The 23,341-nt window shown below is 47.9% G+C and overlaps 1 protein-coding gene and 1 long non-coding RNA gene across 8 annotated transcripts in view; one reads left to right on the top strand and one right to left on the bottom strand.

Moving 5' to 3' along the window:
• SCARA3 (scavenger receptor class A member 3) overlaps positions 1-12,328 on the bottom strand; it is a 38,693-nt gene extending 26,365 nt beyond the window's left edge. For 2 of the 7 annotated variants that reach the window (XM_059071342.2, XM_067039965.1), the window contains exon 1: positions 12,052-12,328. In XM_059071342.2, coding sequence (XP_058927325.1) covers positions 12,052-12,058 — 7 coding nt within the window. In that variant the 5' untranslated portion in view covers positions 12,059-12,328. Of the gene's footprint in view, positions 1-502; positions 571-10,426; positions 10,636-11,936; positions 12,024-12,051 lie in introns of those variants that run through there. The other 5 variants (XM_059071341.2, XM_067039964.1, XM_067039963.1 and 2 more) reach the window with 5 other exon arrangements.
• LOC136794621 (uncharacterized) lies at positions 11,557-14,353 on the top strand. Its single transcript, XR_010841662.1, has 3 exons — positions 11,557-11,667; positions 11,758-11,818; positions 14,200-14,353. It is a non-coding gene; the product is annotated as an uncharacterized lncRNA (long non-coding RNA).
• Positions 14,354-23,341: the final 8,988 nt, after the last annotated feature.

Below are 23,341 nucleotides of genomic sequence, written 5' to 3'. Positions count from 1 at the left end.
TGAGACAGGATCTGTACTCTCCCCTTGCACTGGACCAAGTGGGGTCAGCAGACACAGGAAAAGAATTTTCCCTCTGCATCTCCCATGCTGCCTGCTCCCATGCCTTCTGGGGCCATGTGACTTAAGTGTTGGGTGCCCCAGCTTTCCAGAGCTTTCAGAGAGAGGGAGTGAGAAGGGAACTTACAGGTCACAGAGCCCACCTGTCATGTTACAAAGGCTGGCAGAGGTTAAGTGATCTGGCAGCTAGTTAGAGGTTCCGAAATGCCTGGGGATCTGAAGCAAGATGCAAATACACATACAGAGTGCTTGCAGAGTTACACACGCCCAGCGCAGACAGGCCACAGAGCTCGGAAAGGCCTCTTCCATCCAGGCTCAGCATCTGTTTACCCGTCCGGCCTGCCAGTGTTTTGTCATCCCCATGAGGTCAGGAAATCTTCCCTCAGCCTCTTTCAGCACAGGGCTGACCTCACAGTGGGTGTTCAGAAAAGATGGATTTACTGACCTTTGGAGAAGGCCTGCATCCTTAGTTAATTGTTAACTTCTGCCCTTTTAATTAAGAGCTCAGTTTTACTAAAAAAAAAAAAAAAAAAAAATTGATTAATGATTTAAAATATGGTTTAAATATGGTTTATTCTTAGATTTCTCCATGGCTAGGGAGTGTGGGGGAGTTCTGATGCATTGAGGATGCAAAGGCTTAAAGCAGCAGAGACTTAAAATGAATACACAGGGAGGGGCCTAATGTTTGGATTGAAAAGGAATGAAAGGGTAGGTTGGGGGCGGTGCAGCAAAATTTAGGATCTTCTTCCCCTCCCTTTCTCAGAGCTGGAACAAGGGATATGATTTACCTCTCCTAAAGCTAAAAGACCTCCCTTTTTTGGGGGGGTGGGGTGGTGGTGGTTAATTTTTTCCATGTGCCCAGTTAATCACTTTAAATACCACCAGCATTTTTATGGCCCTCTCAAATCCGGCTGTGGTTCTTTCCTGCATCATACATAAACCATCCATGAAACTGAGCACTTCCTGACATGCTGAAAACTGAGAAGCACCTGCGTTATCAGTGTGGGCTGCCAGGTGCCTGGAATGGCTGAAGATGTCACCACAGTTGTCTGAAAAGAGGCCACCTTTCCAGGAAGGCAGAAGTAGCCTCTGTTGCCTTCTCTCTGTGTCTCTTTTTGTAAACTTTTTTTTTTCATTTTGCTGATTCCAGGAGAAAGGCCACTGGGACAGGAGGGGGTGGGCTTGGGAAAGGGCACCGCCAAAGCTAGGGTAATGCGTAGAACCTTAAGTATTCAGGAAAACCCCTCTCTTGAGACAAGCTTGGGACAGCCTGCTATTCTGGGTAGCAAACATCAAAGACTCTGTGAGCCAGTTTCAGCCTCCCCTGTTCCAGAGGCCCCAGGGGATTGGAGCTGTCATGAGGGAGCATCCTTATCCCTGTCATGAAGAAGCCAGGCCCATGAATGACCTACCGAAGGCACAGCCGGGCCCCACTATTATTCAGCTAGCGATCTCTACCCAAATTCCAGGCAGTGAATTGAAAAAAAAAAAAAAAAAAAAAAAAAAAAGCCTTCAAAGACAGCACTGCAAGCCCAGACTCATAAAGTAGTGGCAACCACTGGAGACTTGAAAGAACCTCTCTTTCTCCCATAGCTACGGTCATATTCTCCAACTCAAATATCAGAAAGGCAGCCACAAGGGAACTCCCTTGTTGTTTTCAAGCCTCAGCTCCCACCGAGCCACGTTGTAGAGAGTTTGATTTGAAGGTGCCAGAGTCGGCACATGGCTGGGCATGACTTCTGGCTCTGCTGGGGCTCAGCCAGGTTCACTTGTCCCTCTGGAGGTGGAAAATAGCCCCGACCTGTTAACCGACTGCTAACTCAACTGTGGTCGCAGAATCCAGCTTTTGGTTGACTGAAAATGTGGTGTTGATTCACTCTTTAGCCTTTCAGGGACTGCAATCTTCCATCAGTCAGCAAAGGAGGGAGAGATTCGAGGAACTGAATAAAAGGTCTTTCTTTGGGAACTTCAAGGAACATATTTTGATGATTATCTTCTATGGAGTTCACAGAGTGGGTTTTCAAAACAGCCAATTGTGGCAGTGAAAATAAAGATTTCAGAGTCTTCTCAGGAGCCAATGCTATATTTAAAGTTGCAGAATAATTGTAGTTTATGGCCGGAGAATGCTATCATTAAGCTGGCAAAATTGATTTCATTGGAACCCTTCGGCCACGACCCCCTCCCCACAGGCTTCCGCTGAGGGTACGTTTATATTCGGATGGGGATCCGTCTGTCCCTCTCTGCTCTGATGATCTGGTCCCTCCCTTTCAGATTCTCCTGCTCGGCAAGGTGTCATGATTGGCTCCCCTGTGACAGTCGCCTCTTTTCTGCTCCTTCACTCCTAAAATCCACATCCGATGCTCTTGGGACAGGCATTTCCTCTCCTTGCTGCCTGCATCCTCAGGGCCAGCCCCCAGCCCCCAGCATCTGCTGCCTTCCACGGTTCCCGCAACCACAGAGGTTGCGGGCGATCTCCCTCTTGATCCTAAATGACTCTCTTCCCCTTTCTTGCCCTCAGTATTCTAACTGGGGCACTCTTGGCATTTGAGTGGCACAGGTCTCCATTAGACAGGATTTACCCACGCCGAACAGACATCTGGCATTCTGACCCACTGAACACCAGTAGCAATCCCTGGTTATCCGCGACAACTCCAAATGCCAACCCGTACTCGTGGGTCCCACATCCGCGGATTCAACCAACCGCGGTTGGCAAATATTCGGAAAAAAATTTCCAGAAAGTTCCAAAAAGCAAAACTTGAACTTGCTGAGCGACCAGCAACTATTTACATAGCACTTACAGTGTATTTACAACTATTTACATTTACACTGGCATTTACAGTGTATTAGGTGTAATAACGAATCTAGAGATGAGTTAAAGTATATGGGAAGATGTGTGGGGGTTATATGCAAATACTATGCCATTGTATATAAGGGACTTGAGTATCCTTGGATTTTGGTATCTGTGGGGGACCCTGGAACCAATCCCCCGCAGATATACAGGGATGACTCTACCCCTTCAAGGGGTTGTATATCCTCTATTTGAGAAGAGAACCCCGGCTATTCACTCAGTACAACAGATCTTAACCCTCCCCCATCACATACACAATGGTCTCCTCCTGTGTGGAGACAGCAGCTCCTTCATCGCTCCTGAACCCCACAAACCCAGTAGGGTGGGAGGGGTGGGAATCATGAGTTTCTTGATCTTGATGGTTACCTCTGGGCCTTCAAACCCCTCACTCTCTGCTTTTCACCACGTCCAGTCACGCTTTCCCTCGTGGGGGGATTCGCCTTCCCCTCTCTGGGCTCCGTGTGCAAAATAGTGAGAATACCATCTACTGCACAGAGCTGCTGTGAAAATGAGACACCATACAGAAAGTACCTGGTACCTAGTAAATACTTGATAAGTGGTAGCAACAAGCCATTTTTCTTAGGATTGTTTTTCTCTCCCGCTTGAATTGCTGCTGTCATTTATCTCTCTTGCCTAATGCCTGTCACTCTCACGACCAATTTCCAACTTTCAAGAAGTTCAGTTTTCAAAAACACATCCTACAGAGCACTAGTTCAAACTATTCTTTGTGAAAAGGGGGTCCCCTGATCAAGTAAATCTGGAAAATGCTGCATTTTCCATCAGCATCTCGAGATTCTCATGAACGTAGTACAAATTTTGAAAAGTTCTGCAAAAAAGAAAAAAAGTCCATCTCTATCTGTGTTTAATTCTGTGTTTCTCAAACTTATTTCACCATAGAATTTCTTGCCATTCTTGAAAACAATGATCTATTAAATCCAATGGAACTGGTAGTCAGAGGTGCACCCACATCGGGGAATACTGTTCTGGATAAGCACATCACCTGGATTCGATGATTGCTTCATCCTGTCTCCCGCCACCAGCTTTAATGGAGGCAACATGCTGAAAGTCCACTGCGTCTCTAGACGGCAGGGCTCCTTGACCCGGAATCTGTAGGTCTCATCTCCACGTTGGCCGCAGCTCAGCCCGCACACCCTCTGGGGTAAACCTCACTGCCGTTCTGTCTGCATGATCGCAAGCTCCTTTCTTGCTCCCTCGCCCGATGTTTTTCCTAATCCCCTGCACTACGTTGTTTTTTTTTTTTTTTTTGCGGTACGCGGGCCTCTCACCGCTGTGGCCTCTCCCGTTGCGGAGCACAGGCTCCGGACGCGCAGGCGCAGCGGCCATGGCTCACGGGCCCAGCCGCTCCACGGCACGTGGGATCCTCCCGGATCGGGGCACGACGAACCCGCGTCCCCTGCATCGGCAGGCGGACTCTCAACCACTGCGCCACCAGGGAAGCCCTGCACTGTCTATATATTCCTGCTTCTCGCAGGCAATCAGTCTGGACCCCGGGATCACCTTCGGCTCCCGGGAGCCTTTAGCTTTCTCTCCTGGCCCTGGTGCCTTTCACTCCCCAGCCCTTTCTCTCTGCACTGCACTGGGGACCCAGCCCCGTGGGGGCATGTCAGACACTGGTGTGGCTCTGTCCCCAGTCAAATCTTCCCATTTGCATCCTCACCCACTATTCCTCTTCTTCTCAGCCCACCTCATTCTCCAAAGATGAGCTCACTGCCTCCCTTTCTGAAAAGATCAAACCCATTAGCTTTAAGCTCTTCATCTTGCCCTGACTTCCTCCAGGTGCCCACCCCTTAAACCCAGTGTAGATGAGGGTGTGTGGAGATGGGCCCTCATGCCCTGGGAATATAGTGTGGACTCTATTTCCAAACTTCATTTTTTTTTCAATTGAAGTACAGTCGATGTACAATATTATGTAAGTTACAGGTGTACAGCATAGTGACTCACAACCTTTAAAGATTATATTCCATTTATAGTTACTATAAAGCACTGACTATATTCCCTGTGCTGTACAATATATCTTTGTAGCTTGTTTTATACAAGTAGTTTGTACCTCTTCATCTCCTACTCCTGCCTTGCCCCTCCCCCTTCCCTCTCCCCACTGGTAACCACTAGCTTGTTCTCTATATCTGTGAGGCTGTTTCTTGTTATAGTCACTAGTTTGTTGTATTTTTTAGATTCCACATGGAAGTGATATCATACAGTATTTGTCTTTCTCTTATTTCACTCAGCATAATACCCTCCCAGTCCATCCATGTTGTTGCAAATGGCAAAGTTTCATTCCTTTTCATGGCTGAGTAATATTCCATTGTGTATGTATGTGTGTGTGTGTGTGTGTGTATGTACCAGACCTTCTTTACCTATTCATCTGTTGACAGACACCTAGGTTATTTATCTTGGCTATTGTAAATAATGCTGTTATGAACTTTGGGGTGCATATATCTTTTTGAATTAGTGGGTTTTTTTCAGATATATACCAGGAGTGGAATTTCTAGATCATATGGTAGCTCTATTTTTAGTTTTTTGAGGAACATCCATACTGTTTTCTATAGTGGCTGCACCAATTTACATTCCTGTCAAAAGTGCACAAGGGCTCCCTTTTCTCCATGTACTCACCAACATTTGTTATTTGTGTTCTTTTTGATGATAGCCAAACTTCAAATGAGCATGCCTTTTCACTCAGCAACCCCCTTCTAGGAGTTTTTTTCTAAGGGGATACGTATACCACTAGGCAAAGATGGAGATGTAAAGATTATCGCTGCATGCTATGATACACCTGAGGATAAATGTATATACCTTAAATGCCCATTGATAAGGGATTGGTTAAATAAATTACTGTAAAGCCATACTATGGAATATTATTCAGCCAATAAAAAAAGAATGCAGATCTATACTTCCTGCCTAGGGAAGATATCTAGGTTCTATTGCTGAATTTTATAAATACATACATAGAATAAGCCATGTTATTAGTAGTATAATCTTACTTATGTGAAAAAAATCCATGTGCAAATTATACACTGAAGGATTTCTGGAAGAACTCCCTTCCAAATCTTGTCAGTTATCTCTGAGGGATAGGAGTTCAGGTGAGTGCGATTTTTTTTCCTTTTCTGAATTTTTCAAAATTTTTATAATGGAGATATATGGTAAAAAGATTAAATGCAACTAGGAATGCAAAGAGCCTCTGTCTGCATCCTTCCTGGGGCCCCCATAAAGACAGTTTTTCTTCTTTTTTAAAAAACATTCATTCATTTATTTAGGGTGCTCCGGGTCTTAGTTGCTGCATGTGGGACCTAGTTCACGGACCAGGGATCGAACCCAGGCCCCCTGCATTGGGAGCGCGGAGTCTTACCCACTGGACCACCAGGGAAGTCCTAGTCTTTCTTCTTTCTACAGCAAAGCTCAGCCACTCCTATCTCCTTCACCCATGGGCCCCCACCTCCCCTTCTCTTCTCTCCCTCCACCTTCCAATGGGCACCACCTCGAAAAACCATTCACGCCTGGCCCCACTTCTTACTTCAACTCCTTAACTCCCTTTTCCTGAAGCTTCTCTAACACAAGGTCTTCCTGTGCCTTTGCTTCAAATCCACCCACTCCCCTCTAGGTCTCTGCAGCCTACTTTTTTCAGAATCAAATAACCCTTAGCTAAGCCTGTCCATCAACAGTCACACTGTTGACCATTCTCTCCTTCTTGGAACCTTCTCCTCTCGGTTTCCATTACATTACATCCTCCTTCTCCCCCGGTGTCCCCAACCGCTCCTCTTGGCTCTGTTACAGACTCATTTTCTTCTTCCCTCATTTCTTTCTCTAAAAGTAGAGATTTCCCAACATGGGGGAAGGTCATTCGAGAAGCAGCAACCAGGCCATCTCCTGACAAACCCTTCTAGGGCCTCTCCAAAGTCAACAGGAGTCAACAGGACACAGCTGGAGTCCTTGGCGTGGCGCTCACGGCCTCCTGGTCCTGTGGCGCCCTGCATTTCTCTGCCAACTCTCAGTCTCCAGGCAAATCTCTTTTCCCATCACCGGTGAACACACCCAATGACAGTGCCCAGCTTTCACCAACATGCTTCCTGCTCCTCCTGTCTCCTGGAGGACCCCATCCAAATCGTGCTCACCCTCTATGCCTCCCTAAAGCCTTCCCTACCTGCCCCAACTTGAAAGGCTCTTTCTTTCTGGGGATTCCTATGCAATCTACTGTATATACCACTCCCTGGTTCCTTCCCATCATCCCCCTTGCTAACTTGGTTCTCTTCTTAAGTGTGTATGTTTCGTCTCCACCGGAGGGCATCTTTGCTCCCCTTCAGGCTAGCCACTTCCTCTCCCAAAGTGGGTATTGATACATGTTTGCTGACTGAAAGGTGTGGGACAACATCCCAAAATAACCACTATTTAACCTGCATTCAGTTGGATGTGAAGGCATCCCATCTGCACCTTAAAGGAGTGTCTGCAGGTCTCCAGCTAGACGTGTAGGGCACTGTCGGGGAAGGGTCTGGGGCTCAGAGGATTAAATCCGGTATCACCAGCATGTCCCGTGTATCACATCCTTGAGACTAGGTGGGACTGTTCAAGGCATGGGAGTCCACGGCTGAGACCACAGACTCTTCCAGAGGAGGAGCAGGAAAGGAGGAGAGACGGGAAAAGGACCAATAACACCCAAACTCTCTCCTTGGGAACTCTCTCACGCACTTAACACTTTCAGATTTTTTTGAATGATTTGGGCACAAGTCGTAAGTGTCCCAGGAAAGGGTACGCTCCTGGAGAGAAAGGACAGTGTCCAAACTCTAAGCCCTTCTCTGAATCTTTCTTGGCCATTAGACAGACATAGACAGACAAGCCCGGGCACTTGTCAGTTGGTAAAAAAAAAAAAAAAAAAAAAAAAAAAAAAAAAAATGCTGGTTAAATAGAAGCATGAATCTTTACCAAATACCTGTGTTAGGTTCTGGGGACACCATGGGGTGTCCTTGCCTTTAAGGATTTCAGCCCAGTGGGGGACTCAGATGGAACCACTGAACAAATATAACGGACACCTCCTAAGTGCCAGGCCTTGTGCAAGAGTGAGACAAGAAAAAGGCAGCCAGGGTCCTCACACTCATGAAACTCACACTTGGATACTACCCTGTGGGCTTTACAGTCTTCGTCTGGGGGAAAAATGTGGATAGATAGACAGGTAGAAATATACATACCCTCACAAAAGGAAAAACACTAGAGGAGAATGTCAGAGCTGGAAAGAACTTCAGAGAACGTACAATCTACTTGCAGATGAGGAGACTGAGGGCCTAGGAGCGCCAATGACTTCATCATAAAGTGACAAAGCTGGCGTGTGACAGGCCTAGGCTCAAACTTGGGCTTCAGTGCCCACAACACACACACACTAAATTAAACATGATCAAAACACAGACAGCGAATATATGAGTGACACGGTCCATCGCGCTGCTGCACTTGCCAACTCTGTACTGGTAACACCCAGCACAGCTGCCTGTCCTTCACGAAAACTGCCAAGCTGTCCACCAACATCTATTGAGAAGTAGAATTCTTTGTCCTCGCCCCCAAATTAGCTTTGGGGTGTGAGTCTTCAGTTATTAAAATCACCCCAGCGGGATGGCAAGGTGACCAGCTCGTGTGTGCGTGTGCACGCGCGCGTGTGTGTCTGTCTGTCTGTTTGGAGCTGATCTCCAACATCTGAGCCCCAGGGTACCCCTCTCCCACATCGGGCCATTTATTGGCTCTGTGCACCTTTGCCGTGTCAGCTCCTCTAGTCACAGGCCCCCTCCAGTGTCCCGAGGTCTGGGGATGGAGGTCAGGCTTCCAAAAGGGATGCAGTCTGCACATTCATGAGTGGGTATATCCCCCCTGCCAAGGTGCAAGAGGTAGATTTTCCTGGGATCACACCGCTGTTTTCTGAGACCCACTGCTCTCCCGCCCGCCCTTTGCCTGTGGGCTGTGGGCACTGCTCCCCGATTCCGTGGGGAGGGGTCATTTCCCACAGGTTTGGGGAACAGCAGGGTGTGGCTCTGCCCGTCCATGGCAGCTGAGGCCAAGTCTCCCAGGGACATAGTGGCCCATGAGGTAGGCCCGCTTCCAAGCATCTCTTTACCAAGTCACTTCTGCTCCCTACGTGGCTCTCAGGCCCGGAGCTCCTGGGCTGAGTCACAGTGCATCCGAGCAAGATGGTTCTCAGGGACCACCCAGCAGGGCAGCGAGGCCCAGAGAGGGAAACACTGGCCAGAGCCTCACGCGGGGCCAGGACTAGAGCCTCTGTCCTTGACTCCCAAATCAGTCATCTTTGCAGGGAACCAGGCCACTTCTGGAGGGGTGACTCACGTGTCTGGGAGGGGATCTCACGACAGGACCCTCTCGCTGGAGATGTGGGAACAATTCCACAGGTGGCTGTTAATGGCTCAGACAAGCCAGCGGGCAGCTCCAAGGTGGGCCCATCGCCAGGGGCTGGTGGCAGCTGCGTGCCCCTCAGGTGTGAGAGGGCCTGGACCCGGAGCTGGGGCCTGCTTGCATCAAAAGATGCGGCTGCCTGGGAGGCCCGGCCGCCAGCCAGTGGGCAGGTGGGTGGGAGGCACCTCAGGGCGGAAACAGCTTGGCTGGCAAAGTGGGCCCTGGCGCCTGGCCACTGGTGGCAGCGCGCCTTAGCAGACCTGTTTTCTTGTTTAAGTACCGTCGCCGCCAACCTCCACAAAACATAACATCACCGTGTTTTGCTTTGAGCGGGGACAGGGAATCTTTGCCAGCAGAGGTACTTCTCAGATTGGTGCAGCCCGCGGAGGACAGTCTGAAGCCAGCTTCCCCCGGGGAAGGGGCCACCTGCTCTTCTGGGCACTTTATTTTTTTCCACGTGGGTAAAAAAAAACCCCCTGATTCTTCACACTCCACAGATGCCCCCAAGGCCAAATACTGACTGCCTGCCCTGGCTTTTCCATCTCAGGTAGAGGGGGTGGCTCTTCCTGGCCCCAGGGGGAGGATGAGGGGAGACCCTGCAGGGAGGTGGGCTGGGAATCAGCCCCGCCTTCCCCGCAGCTCTGCGGCCCGGGCCCTGGGAGGTTATGGAAGATCTTAGAAGGTTTCCCGAAACTGGGGGAAAGACACACAAGAGCTGCCCTGAAGGCCTCAGCGGACAGGAATTCGGCCCCAGGTGGTGGTGAGGCTGCTGTCTGAGGGAAAAGGAGTGAGAGGGGCAGGACTTGGGTTTCTTGCTCAGAGCCCACAGCCTCCCAGTCAGCAGGCCAGGAAGATGCTGGGAGCCGATGACCTGCTTCAGCGGTCCTCCTCAGAGACCTCCTCTCAATACCTGTGCACACCAGCTCTTTCCTCCGCCGCTTAGAGGAGTGGCATTGCCTCACTGAGTTTCAGAAAGGCGGGCCGTGTGTTCCTGGGAGCTGGGTGTCTCCTCCGTTTCAGGGGATTTCGGCCCTGCCTGGCTTCCCCCCAGTCTGTTTTCCCCCAAAGAGCTCTTCTGGAATGTTGGTGGGGCCAAACCACTCAGAATGGGCAGCGTCTTACCATCACCATCCAGGTCCAGAGCAGCGTGGGCCCCAAGCCTGTGGTGAGAGGTGGCCTCAGACCTTTCCAGAGGCTTCTGGTAATGACCTGCCCCGGGACCGCTGACTGGGCACAGGACACTGCACAGATGTGGCAGCTGAGAGCAGGAACCTGGTGAGTGAGGCTCCTCTCTGCTGCTAAGGGAACTCCCTGGCGCTGATGATAACTTGCTTGCCTCGTCCAAGATAGATCCAGACGTGGTGAGGCCACCGGAAAGCACAGACAGAGGGACCAAGGCCGGAGGGAAGGAAGAGGATGTATTCATTAGCAAGCGCACTGGCCTGGAAGTCAGGGGCCCTGGGCCGGCCCCCCTGACGAGCTGTGAATCTCAAGCAAGTCCCTTCTCTCATGCACAGGCCCAGCAACGCGATTTGCGGGGCCCAGTGCAAAATAAAACTGCTGGGCTCCCTTGTTAAAAAATTATTAATAATTTCCAGACAGCGACAGCAGAGCACTGAACCTCATGTGGCGCCCTGGGCCCCTGGGGGACTGCGCAGGTGACACACCCGCGGGGCCGGTCCTACCTGCTTGGGCCTCAGTTTCCGCCACTGTACAACATGGAGGCTGTGATCCATCAGAGGTTTACCCGTGGAGCCTTTTCTTCACAGGAACCCTCAAACCCTTCTATGCAAATGAAGCGGCTGCGCCAACACCACCTGACGTCACAGTGGAAAGCCCTGCGCGTGACCCCGGAAGTCCTTTACCGTTTCAACATTCAGTTAAATTGAAGAGGGGCTAGAAGCATAAGCGTCAGCCCCAGTGCTATTTGAAGGATTATCGGAAAGCAGGTGAGGGAGCATCAAAACCCCCAAGTTCCCTGTCCCACAGTATGACTCCAAAGCCTGCTTCTCCCTTAGCCTGAGAATGACCCTGACGACCAGGGGTGCACTCTCCCGGGCCTCACGTAAACCAGGCCCAGGGATGAGCATCAGGGACCAGGTTTGGTTCCTGTTTCCATCCCAAGAACTGGCTGCAAGGATCACTGTGGTGATGCCGACTGGCCTGGGGAGAGCTCAGGCCTGCACCACTGATCTACCCCTACTGCTCTGCGCCCAGGAGGTCAGAGGACGGTCAGCCAGGGTTCAGAGGTCAGGAAGGGCTGGGCCTGGGCTGAGAAACCCAGAACACGGCAGGTCTCTCCTGGGGAAAGGGTGGAAGTTCCCGGAGGAGAATCCTGGGCCTGGCGCTGGGCAAAAGGCTAGGTGAGGGCCGCAGCAGCCTCGGAGAGGGGTCCTCCGGATGGGGTGACGCTGGTAGACGGTTGGGCTGGTAACATCGTTCTGTGCTGACAGGTTAAAGGGATCAGATACTTCTCTGGATTTACAACGGCTTTTCGGGAAAGAGCAATGGACGGTGAGCACATTCTGCATCGTCCCTTTCCTCTCCCTTGCCTCTGGACTTCAGGGCTCCATCCTGTCTTCCCAATACCTTTCTCCGGAGGATACGAAAGAGAAGCCCACGCACTTCTTACCGGGGGAGTCCTCGCGTCCTCGCCCGCCCGCAGAGAGAGGTGCCCACCGCGCCTGCGCAGGATGAGGGGTCCCGCAGAAGCTCGCCTCGGAACTCCCGCGCGCGGGCGGGCTTACCTTTCATGGTCCCCGCTCCGGGGCCTCGGGAGGGCCCCGCCGGAGGCGGCTCGGCGGCCGTGCGCCCCGGGCTGAAGCCGGCGGGTCCCGGGAGGGCACGGATCTTTCGCCGCCTTACGCGCCGCTCGCGGGAGTGGGGCTCGGTGCCGGAGTCACGCCGGAGCCCCGGCTGCGGAGGCGGCGCGCCGAGAGGAGGGTCCGCGGGGTCGCAGGCTGGGGGCGCCGCGCCCCGCCGCCCATGCCGCCGCCGCGCTTCCCGTGGAGGCCGGCGAGGCGAGGGCTGCGGCCGCCCCCGGCCCCGCGCGCCCGCCCTCCCTCCCTCCTTCCTCGTCACTCCTTGGGCCCCGGCCCAGATCAACTTCCTCGCTCTTTTCAAAAGTGCCGCGGCCGGGCCTCTTTGTGCCGCCGCGGGCCCCCGCGCCCCGCCCGGCCCCCCCCGGAGTCCCCTCGCGCGGGGAAGGCCCCGAGCCCCGCCCGCCGACCGCCCCCGGGCGCCGCTGCACTGGGGATTGGGGGCGCAAGGAAGGCTCTTCCAGAGCAATCGTTCGCGCGGTGGGGGCCGCCTGGTGGCTGGGGGCTCTCGATGTTCGCCCTGGACCTTTTCCTCACCCATCTGCGGGGTAGAGGGACTGGAAAATTAGGATGCCTGGGTCCCGGCCCAGCCCCTCCCGTCCTCCGGATTGTCTGGGACTGTCCCCGTTTTAGCACTGAAAGTCCCACGTCCCTCGGTCCGGTCCGGGGCAGACCCAGACGGTTGGTCAGGCCAGCCCTGCCACTCTGGGTGAGTGACTTTGGGCGGCCACTCCATGTCTCCAAGCCCCGGTTTTCTGCAAGAGAAAACTGGGCCCTGAGCGCTCCCAGCTTCTGCGACTTTGTTCCTGGAGAGGCCTCTGGTATAAACAGTGACATCTGAGGGAAACGGGCCTCAGGCAAAGGAGTGGTGACTCTCTCGAGGCCCTCCTCCGGGATCCTCACGTGACATCTTCACTGATGGGACCCTTAGTGAGAACCAGCCATGGGCCAGGTTCTGACCCAAACTCTGGGAGTGTGGGGAACATTCCACACTGTCCCGGACTCCCTGAGGTGGCATCCTGTGAGGAAAGACAACAATTTAACAAGTAATGGCGCTGAGGCGTGATGGCCATGGTGGCAGGATGGCGCAGGGGAGACGGACCACACAGTGGGGACCACCTGGCCTGGCCTCTTTCCATTACTACATCAGCCCCTTTCCCACATCTCCACACCTCCATGCCCACCCGCCTTTGGCCCTTGGAGTAAAGTAGCTGAGGCCAAAGGGGCAGAGAAACTTTCCCCTAAGCCTGGGAGCTGAGAAGGGGCTAAGGACAGCCACCCCCCGGCCCCCACCCCATTCACAAATCCCTGCCAGTCAGAGAGGGGCATGCTCAGCTGTCTCTAATCTCCTCCCCTTCCCAATGGCAAGTTTCAGTTCACCAAGTGCATTCTTTCTGTGATCTCAGCAGAACCTCACCATGACCTTGAGAGAGGGAGCCAGGAAACTACTGCCCATTTTACAGGTGAAGAGACTGAGGTTCAGAGAGGATTTTGCCTACCTGGTAGTAGTCACGAGGTACTCCTGGGGCTTTGAATCTGGATTCCAAGTCTGCCACATGAGCCTCAGTCTCCCAGACTGTGGCATGGATCAGGAGGCTGCTTTGTAAACACCAGGGAGATAGCCACCCACAAAGCATCCTTTGGGCGGTTTACCTGTGTATTAATTAATTTAACCGTCTTAGCAGCCCTATGAGATAAGCACCATTATAGTCCTAATTTTTCAGAAGATAGATATTGCGCTTAGTGTCACATAGCTAGTAAGTGGAGATCTTGGGATTTGAACCCAGGGAGGCCGAATCCCGCGCCTTTGTCCTTAGCCACGGTGCACCACCCTGCCTCTCACAGAAGCTACTCAAATATTTGTCAAAGAGAGAACAAATGACCCTTGGTTTTCTCCATGCTTTCTTTAGTTGACTAGATCCAAGATGTCTGGTGAGAAAAAGGTCCTAACCTTGTATGCGGGAGGGTCCTCTCCTACCACCTCGCCCCCTTGGGATTGGAGGATGTATGTATGTGTTGCTATGGTAATGCAGATGCATCAGCAGAGAAATGAAATATACTGGTGTCTGGCTGTAGATGGACCCTGGGTGAGCAGAGCTGGGCCCAGCCCTGAAGAGGTTCAGAGGATGAACTCCTGCTCCAAAACGACTGTGGGATCAAGATCAAGATCACAGATCACAGATGAAGAAGGGAGAAGACCGGATTTCCTAGAAATTACACCAGCCTTTGGGTGAGAGTTTTCAGCTGTAATTTCAGGCAATTTCTATCAACAGCCAGAGGGGTGAACCCAGGGTCAGCTGGGATGACTCCCCGTGAGAGACCAGATTATGGAACCGTTAGGATGTGGCTCAGCTGGGACTTGAGTGCAGAGGCATGGTCTGCACCAGACAGCGTAGGCAGGGTGGGATGGGCTACAGAAGGTTGCTTAATATTGTTTTTAACTTGAGTTTGGGTGGGGAAGGTGTGGGGACAGTTGATTGCAGCACATACACCATACTTACGTTGAAAGTCAAAGGAAATCGCTAAAGAGCAGAGGTCATTTAGAGGAAAAAAACCGGAATCACTAGTGGTGGAAACTTCATGTATTAATGAAGGTACAAAGTCCCAACTCAGTCCTCTTTTAAAATTGAAGTATAGCTGATTTATAATATTGTGTTAGTTTCAGGTGTACAGCAAAGTGATTCAGTTATATATGTATATATATATGTATTATATATATATATATTTTAGATTATTTTCCATTATAGGTTATTACAAGATATTGAATATAGTTCCCTGAGCTATACAGTAAATCCTTGTTGCTTACCTATTTTATATATAGTCGTGTGTATCTGTTAATCCCATATTCCTAATTTATCCCACCCCCTTTCCCTTTTGGTAACCATAAATTTGTTTTCTATGTCTGTGAGTCTGTTTCTGTTTTGTATATAGATTCATTTGTATCATTTTTTAGATTCCACGTGTAAGTGATATCATATAATATTTGTCTTGCTCTGTCTGATTTACTTCACTAAGTATAATATTCTCTAGGTTTATCCATGCTGCTGCACATGGCAGTACTTCATTCTTTTTTATGGCTGTGTACTATGACATATATATGGCATCTTCTTTTTTTTTTTTTTTTTTTTTTTTTTTGCGGTATGCGGGCCTCTCACTGCTGTGGCCTCTCCCGTTGCGGAGCACAGGCTCCGGACGCGCAGGCCCAGCGGCCATGGCTCACGGGCTTAGTTGCTCCGCGGCATGTGGGATCCTCCCGGACCAGGGCACGAACCCGTGTCTCCTGCATCGGCAGGCGGACTCTCAACCACTGCGCCACCAGGGAAGCCCTATGGCATCTTCTTAAGCCAGTTGTCTGTTGGTGGGCACTTGGGTTGTTCCACTTCAGTTCTTGAGCACTGTTGTGATTTACTCAGAACAAAGTCTCCCAGGGAGGTCCCCAGACTTTCCTTTCTATTTTCTACTTCAGGCAAACCCCCCCTCCAAAACTCTCTTTCTCCTAAAACTCAATTCCTCCACCAGTGTCCTTGATCCCTTCCCTCCCCCCCACCATGCTTCTCTCCAGCATTAGGGCACTGCTTCCACTTTTCCTTCTTAGAATGTGGCTTCAGCCCTCAGGGCTCACTGAAAGTGCTCCCTTCCTCCTAGTTGCCAAATATAATAGCCTTTTCAAAATCTGTACCCTCTTTAACCATTTTGTAGCTTTCACACTGTATTAGTCAGGGATCTCCAGAGAAATAGAACCAATAGCCAGCAGGCTGGAGACCCAGGAAAGAGTAAATGTAGCAGCTCAAGTCCAAAGGCAGTCTGCTGGCAGAATTCCCCCGTTGGTGGGAAAAGTCAGATTATTTCCCCATGAGGTCTTCCACTGATTAGAGAAGGCCCACAACACAGTGGAGGGTGTTCTGCTTGACTCAAGTCTACTAATTAGAATGATCTCATCTAAAATACATTTTCACATCTAGAAGCATCTAGAATAATGACTGACCAAATATCTGGGTACCATAGCCTAGCCAAGTTGACACATAAAATTAACCATCACAAACCATTGGCAGCTCCTTCTTGAATCTCTCTTTTCCCCTAGTTTATCTTATCCTACCTACTTCCGGTTCTCCTTCTGAACTTCTCTGACTTCTTTTTTTACTAATGGCCTTTCCTATTTGGTATATTTTCTGAATGTAGACATTCCTTACCCTTATATTAGTTAGTTAGTTGGTGTGAGTAAAATTCACTGCTGTGGCAACAACGCACTATCTTAATAAGACAAAAGTTTATCTCTCACATGACAATCCAGTGTGGGTTGGACCGTTCTCTTCCAGATGGTGACTCAGGAACCCAGGGACCTTCCACCTTGTATTACCACTGTCTTCATCGAATGGCTTTAAGGTGGCTGCAAAACAGAAGAGAGAATGGAGGATCATGCGTAGGAGAATTTTAAGGGCTGGGCTGGTATACAGCACTTCTACCCATATTCCATTGGCCAGAGCCCCTCATAGTGAGAGGGCTTGAAAATAGACTTCGCCGTGTGCCCTGGATAGAGGGAGAAGCACAGATCAGGGAACATGGGCATTCTCTGTTCAGGCCACCTCGTGGTTACCAAATACCTGTTTGCTCCTTTCTTTTTGCACATAAAATATGTTCATTCCTCCCCAGGAAGGCAACTCAAAGCATGCCCACCACTGAGCTCTAAGTTCAGGCTCTCTCTGTGCGTCTGTCTTTTCCTTTAGGTCTGGGAGTGGCTCCAGTCCAAGTGGAGGAGCCTGGATCAGATAATCACAATAAAAACACACATTCAGAAAAGGGAAGAGTAAAAGACACACAGTAGCTACGGGTCTGTGGAAATTTTGAGATCTCACAGGTGCTCTAAAGGCCCCTAATCCTGGGGTGGGAGAAGTTCTTTGCTTAGGCCCTTCAACTCTGGAGGAAATCTCTCGTCCATTATGCTCTGGGCTATGCCCTCTAGAAGGTTCTTCCTGCTTACCACCCTCCTGGGACACATCTGAAGCGGATGCTGTGGGTGGGAGGTGGTGAACCTTCCCTGAGAGCTGTTTAATTCTCACAGTCCATTACCTCCTGGAGCAAGGTGGTTTTTCATCTGCAACTGTCAAGATGACAGGTAAAGGTCTAGGCATGTGGGGTTTTGTTTGTTTCCCAAGAAAGTCCCTCAAAATTTTAGCAAAGTCTCGTCTATTTGCTTCGAGTCAGTGTCGTGGGCCAGTGACCACACCCAGAGTTTTTTCCTAGAAATAGTTCTCAAACTGGCTTTATTTCTTTGTTTCCCCTCCCCTGTGCCTCTCTCTGCTTCTCAAAGGACAGTTAACTACCTTGATGCTACAAGACTTGACTGGGAAAGTCATCCTTAATCTGACCTTTTCACCAAGTCTAGGTCTTAATGGGTCTTTGCTGCTAGAAAGCTTTCCAATCTTATTTTCTGCCATTTGGGATCTAGAAGCAGTCGATGTTTTCCTCTTTCAGGTTCAAATTTTCTACTCTCCCCATTCCCTCTTATTTCTCTTTGCAAACCATCCACTTCTCCAGAGCTCATCTCTGCCTTGTATTGCTTTACCAAGTACAGCCAGTAGCAGAGAACATACACTATCACTTTGTTTCTTTTCTAACCAGTGCCCCCTGGACATGCCTACTTAGTAAGCATGTGGCCTGCTATCCCAGATAACATAGGCACAGTTTACCCAATGTTTTGCCACTGCATAATAAAGATTTTCATCTTTTCAGCTTCTGGTACCAGGCTCTTCACATCGGGCTACCCAATGCTAAGTTAATGCTACATATTTATGTTTTTATTACAATGGCATCCCGTTTTAAGATAGCGATTTCCATAGCAGTGAGAGCAAGGGGCACTGGCTCTAAAAAATAATTGCAAGATTTTAATGACAGTACAGTAATAGTTTATTTCTCATTCGTATCACAATCCATTGCAGGTCGGGTAGTTCTCTTACAAATGTTGACTTAGGGGTGCAGGCTCCTTCCATCCTGTGATGCTGCCATTTTTCAGTAAGTGGCCTCCAAGGTTGCTGTAGAAGGGGAAGAGAGACTGGAGGCTTGTGGGTTGAGATGATCAAGGGACAGGACTTGACGAGGCACACAGTCACTAAGAGCCACATTCCATTGGCTAGGACTCAGTCACATGGCCCCAACCAAAGGCAAGAGGGCTGGGAAATATCCCTTAGCTGGCTTACTGCAAGGAAAGGAGGAAACGTGGATACTGGTGAGTCCTATCATACATTTACAATCCTCTCCCCAGCCCAGACCTTTCAAAGTTTTTTGCCCTTTCTTCTTCAATAGCATGGATTCCAACTCCATGCAGTGTTACTGCCTTGTTAATGCCAGTGTTTCGCCCAAATCATGAATCCTTTGGAAGCTAAAGAGTAAAATATTTTTTGGAAGGCTGCTATACTCACCACGATACCACCAGTGCTGCACAGGAGTACGATATGTTTGAAAGGACGAGAGGGCCAGTCCAGGGTAATTCATAGCAGTACTCCAGCAACATTGGTCATAAAGGAAAATCTAAATCCCATTTTCCTATTGACTTCAATTTAAAATAAGAAATAGAATTCCCTTGGGGGGGGGGAATCTATCAACATTCTCAACTGAAGACTTATCCAGAGAAAAATTAAGTTGGCCTCTTTTTGCCCCATTCTCTGAAGTATGTGATCCTTTCATGATTTTTAAGTTTCCTATATTTTATTGCTTCCTCCCAGAAATTTCCCTAAGATTCATCCTGTGTTTGGGATTCTTGCCTCACTTTACACTTACCAATTCTGGCATTTAAAAAAAATTATTTTTTAAATTTTTTGGCTGCGTTGGGTCTTCGTTGTTGCACGTGGGCTTTCTCTAGCTGCGGCGAGCAGGGGCTCCTCTTTGTTGCAGTGTGCTGGCTTCTCATTGCAGTGGCTTCTCTTGTTGCGGAGCACGGGTTCTAGGCGCGGAGGTTTCAGTACTTGCAGCACGCAGGCTCAGTAGTTGTGGCTCGTGGGCCCTAGAGCGCAGTCTCAGTAGTTGCGGCGCACGGGCTTTGTTGCTTTACAGCATGTGGAATCTTCCCGGACCAGGGCTTGAACCCGTGTCCCCCACATTGGCAGGCGGATTCTTAACCACCGTGCCACCAGGGAAGTACCAATTCTGGCATTTTTGAGCATACAGAGGCCAAGAGGTGCCTTGCAATACCACTCTTTACCAGTGGGAGATGCTATATAACGTGAACTCTTCTAGCCTGAGAGATCCTTAAAGGGGGCTTCATATCATCAAATTAATACCTTATTTTATGAATTCTGTAAGGGTGAAGTTCTGAGAAAAGTAGTTTAATTACAAAGTATGCTTCAGAGCTTGTACAAATCTTCTAGATTAATATGATAAAGTCTTAGCAAAGACAGACTACTTAGATTATTCATCTGAATCAATTATAAGTTCAGGAAGAAAGTGGTTGACTTCACTTGGAGCTGGATGTAGATGAAAATAGAAGGATCCTTGATGGTCTGTAAGAAGGAGTAGCCTCTTTTAGCCGAACCATCCACTGGACAGTGGATGGTTTAGATTACTGCAAATAGGACTGAAAAAATCACTGTCTCCAGCTGGCCAGGAACCTTACACACTAAAATGGGAAGATCAGAGCTGCAGGGGCATGACTGCTTTTGAGGAAGATATTCTCCAAATTTGGTCCATAAGAATTTCTTTATAGCAGAGGTTGGGCTTTTTTAAAAAACATTCATCTGCTTTCATCTATCTATTTATTTATTTTAAAAATAATTAACTAATTTATTTTTGGCTGAGTTAGGTCTTTGTTGCTGCCTGCGGGCTTCCTCTAGTTGTGGCGAATGTGGGCTACTCTTCGTTGAGGCGCGCAGGCTTCTCATTGCGGTGGCTTCTCTTGATGTGGAGCACGGGCTCTAGGCGCGCGAGCTTCAATAGTTGTGGCTCGCGGGCTCCAGAGCGCAGGCTCAGTAGTTGTGGAGCATGGGCTTTGTTGCTCCGCGGCACGTGGGATCTTCCCGGACCAGAGCTCGAACCCGTGTCCGCTGCACTGGCAGGTGGATTCCTAACCACTGCGCCACCAGGGAAACCCCAAGAGGTTGGGCTTTTGTGGTAAAAAGGGTCCTAATGGACATTTCCAGCTATACTCTGGATAGAGACCTGGAAGATTATTTCTTTGTTTCTCATTCAAAACTGGAAGAACAAAATTTACAACAATCTTGACAGATGCCTACAAGTGCACGTATGAGAGAAAATTCAAGAGAAATAAATTTAAACCCTACATTTAGATTCACCCTCAGTTGCACTAGCAATGAATGAAGCTTAGTAATTCAGAGAAAATGATCTAGGTGATGGGGATTCCCTGGCGGTCCAGTAGGTTAGGACTTGGCGGTTTCACTGCCATGGCCCAGAGTTCAATCCTTGGTTGGAGAACTAAGATCCCACAAGCTGCACAGTGCGGCCAAAATAAATAAATAAATAAATAAAAAGATCTAGGTGCTATTTGGCCACGTATGGTGTTCATTTATTTCTTAAACAAATATATTTTGAATATGCAGCCAAGGACCGTGCTAGTGTCAGGGATATGTTCCCTATCCTCATGGATGTTACAGTTTTGATACAAATAAAAAATAGGGTGAGAACTTCCCTGGTGGCTCAGTGGTTAAGAATCCGTCTGCCATTGCAGGGCACATGGGTTTGATCCCTGGTCCGGGAAGATCCCACATGCCGTGGAGCAACTAAGCCCGTGCGCCACAACTACTGAGCCTGCGCTCTAGAGCCCGCATGCCACAACTACTGAAGTCCGCATGCCTAGAGCCCGTGCTCCACAATAAGAGAAGCCACCGCGATGAGAAGAAGCCGGGGCACCACAATGAAAAGTAGCCCCCGCTCGCCACAACTAGAGAAAGCCCACATGCAGCAATGAAGACCCAACGCAGCCAAAAATAAATAAAATTTAAAAAAATAATAAAATGACATTTTAAAAAAGCAAAACTAGGGTGAGACTGCTAAAAAAAAGAAATGGAATCTTAGATGGCACTAATTGAAAAATTAATTCAGTTAATTTAACAGATATTTATTAAATACATACTGCATGCTGGGCTATGTCTTAGAGAATAGGAGCACAAAGCTGAATGAAAGAGGGGAAACGTTTGAACTATCATCTGATCAATTGCAGTACAATATACTTAGTCAGGATTTTTCAAACTTTTCCACTGCCATAATGATAGAAGTAGCAAAAATATCTTTGAAATCTTTCCTTTTATTTAAAAATTGATATAAAAGTTGCATGCCATAGCACGATGAAACAATGTTTGTTTTAATATAAAAATAATGGTTTTCCTGGATTGGGAGTGGGTTAGCGGCAGGCTGGAGAAATGATGAGGAACGTGGCAGAGGACTCTGCATTAGTACTTTTGTACTATTTGATATTTTTAAATTATATGCATACAAGACTTTGATAAAAAAAGTTCATTTGGAAATAAAAATAATAGTTTAAATGACTTCTAGAGTATGTTATGTTTCTAAATGGGAAGAAATAATACAAAAATGTGAATTCTTCCAAAACTATTATGTACTTTTAGTGAAATTATAATGAGAATATCATTTTTTTCAACTGGGCAGAATTGAATGAACATTTATAGAAAAGAATTAATGTCTAAGAACAGCCAAGAAAATGTGTAAAGGAAGAGTGAGGGAGATTACCTTCTCAACATTAAATATTGTTTTAAAGTCATGAGATAAAAACAATATATTACACATGAACAAAGAAATAAATCAGAGGAATAAACTAGAAAGTGCTAAAACAGATCCAAGTGTATTTGGGAAACTTTGTAGAGGACAAACTGGCATTTCAACTGAGTATGAATAGGGTGGTTTATTTGCTAAATCGTGTTGACATACATGGCTATACATCTGGAAGAAAAGCAAGTTAGACCCCTGCCTCACCCGCCTCCTCCACAAACACACCACACACACGCATACACTCCCCTCACACACGTTTCATTTGAATTAAAAAATCTGAATATAAAAATTAACACAGTACAAAGCTAGAAGAAAATTAGAATAACTGTCTATATTTTATTTTCACCTTATTTCCTTTATTGTTCTTTTTCTCAGTGTTACCCAATATCACTCTCTTTCTACAGCCATACATATGAAAGCTGACAGCCCCTGGGATCTTTTCCCAAATAAATACTGATTAGTTAATGGGCTATAAACTACAATTAATCTCATTTTTATCCTGAGTGTATTCATAATTTAATATTTCTTTGACAACCCAGGAGTTGTTTTAGGAATTTGCAGGGCCTTACACTTGCTCTCACGTCTGTCTTTTGTGGTGTATTAGATGCACTTAAGTCTAGGTTAAAATTTTTAGGGACTTCCCAGGCGGTCCAGGGGTTAAGACTTCACCTTCTATTGCAGGGGGTGCAGGTTCGATCCTTGGTCAGGGAGCTAAGATCCCACATGCCTTGCAGTAAAAAAAAAAACCCCACACATAAAACAGAAGCAATATTGTGACAAATTCAATAAAGAGTTTAAAAATGCTCCACATCAAAAAAAAATCTTAAAAAAATTTTAAAGTGTCTTTTGAAAGAATGCTAATGAAAGCATCACTTCCTAATATTATTCTATAGCTTTTAATATTTCCATTGCTGTTATATTTTTGCTTTTCCGAGGATACTATATATCTTCTGTTTATGTATCATCTATTGTATCTATCATCTCTATTATCTATCTATCTCTAACTCTACATCTAACTATCTGTCTCTCTAGCTATGTGATATCTATCTATCTATATCTAACTATACCCAATCTACACTATGCAGTATTTGGGCATGTATTACATCATAGACATCTAACTAATAATTTTTTAGTTTTAATTTTTTTGTATTGATGTATAGTTGATTTACAATACCATATTATCTTCAGGTGTATAGCATAGTGATATAGTATTTTTAAAGGTCTATATTTTAGTGAGAGGAAGACATTCTTAAGCAAGATAGGAGACCTAGAAACTATAAAGGAAAAGATAAATTTCACTACATAAAAAATTTTAAGAGCTTCCATAATCAAAGGTAAAAGATACACGACAGCTTGGTAAAAACATTCACAACACACATAGGATTACCTCATTTATTTAAAGAGCTCCTATACACGGGTAGAAAAAAAAAGAGTGCATTGTAGATCAACTATACTTGGGTTTAAAAAAAACGATGGATAACCCAAT

This window comes from Kogia breviceps, chromosome 8 (assembly GCF_026419965.1).
Source record: "Kogia breviceps isolate mKogBre1 chromosome 8, mKogBre1 haplotype 1, whole genome shotgun sequence".
Lineage (NCBI taxonomy): Eukaryota > Metazoa > Chordata > Mammalia > Artiodactyla > Physeteridae > Kogia > Kogia breviceps.
The sequence above is the reverse complement of the archived record's forward strand: the minus strand, read 5'-3'. Positions and strand labels throughout refer to the sequence as shown.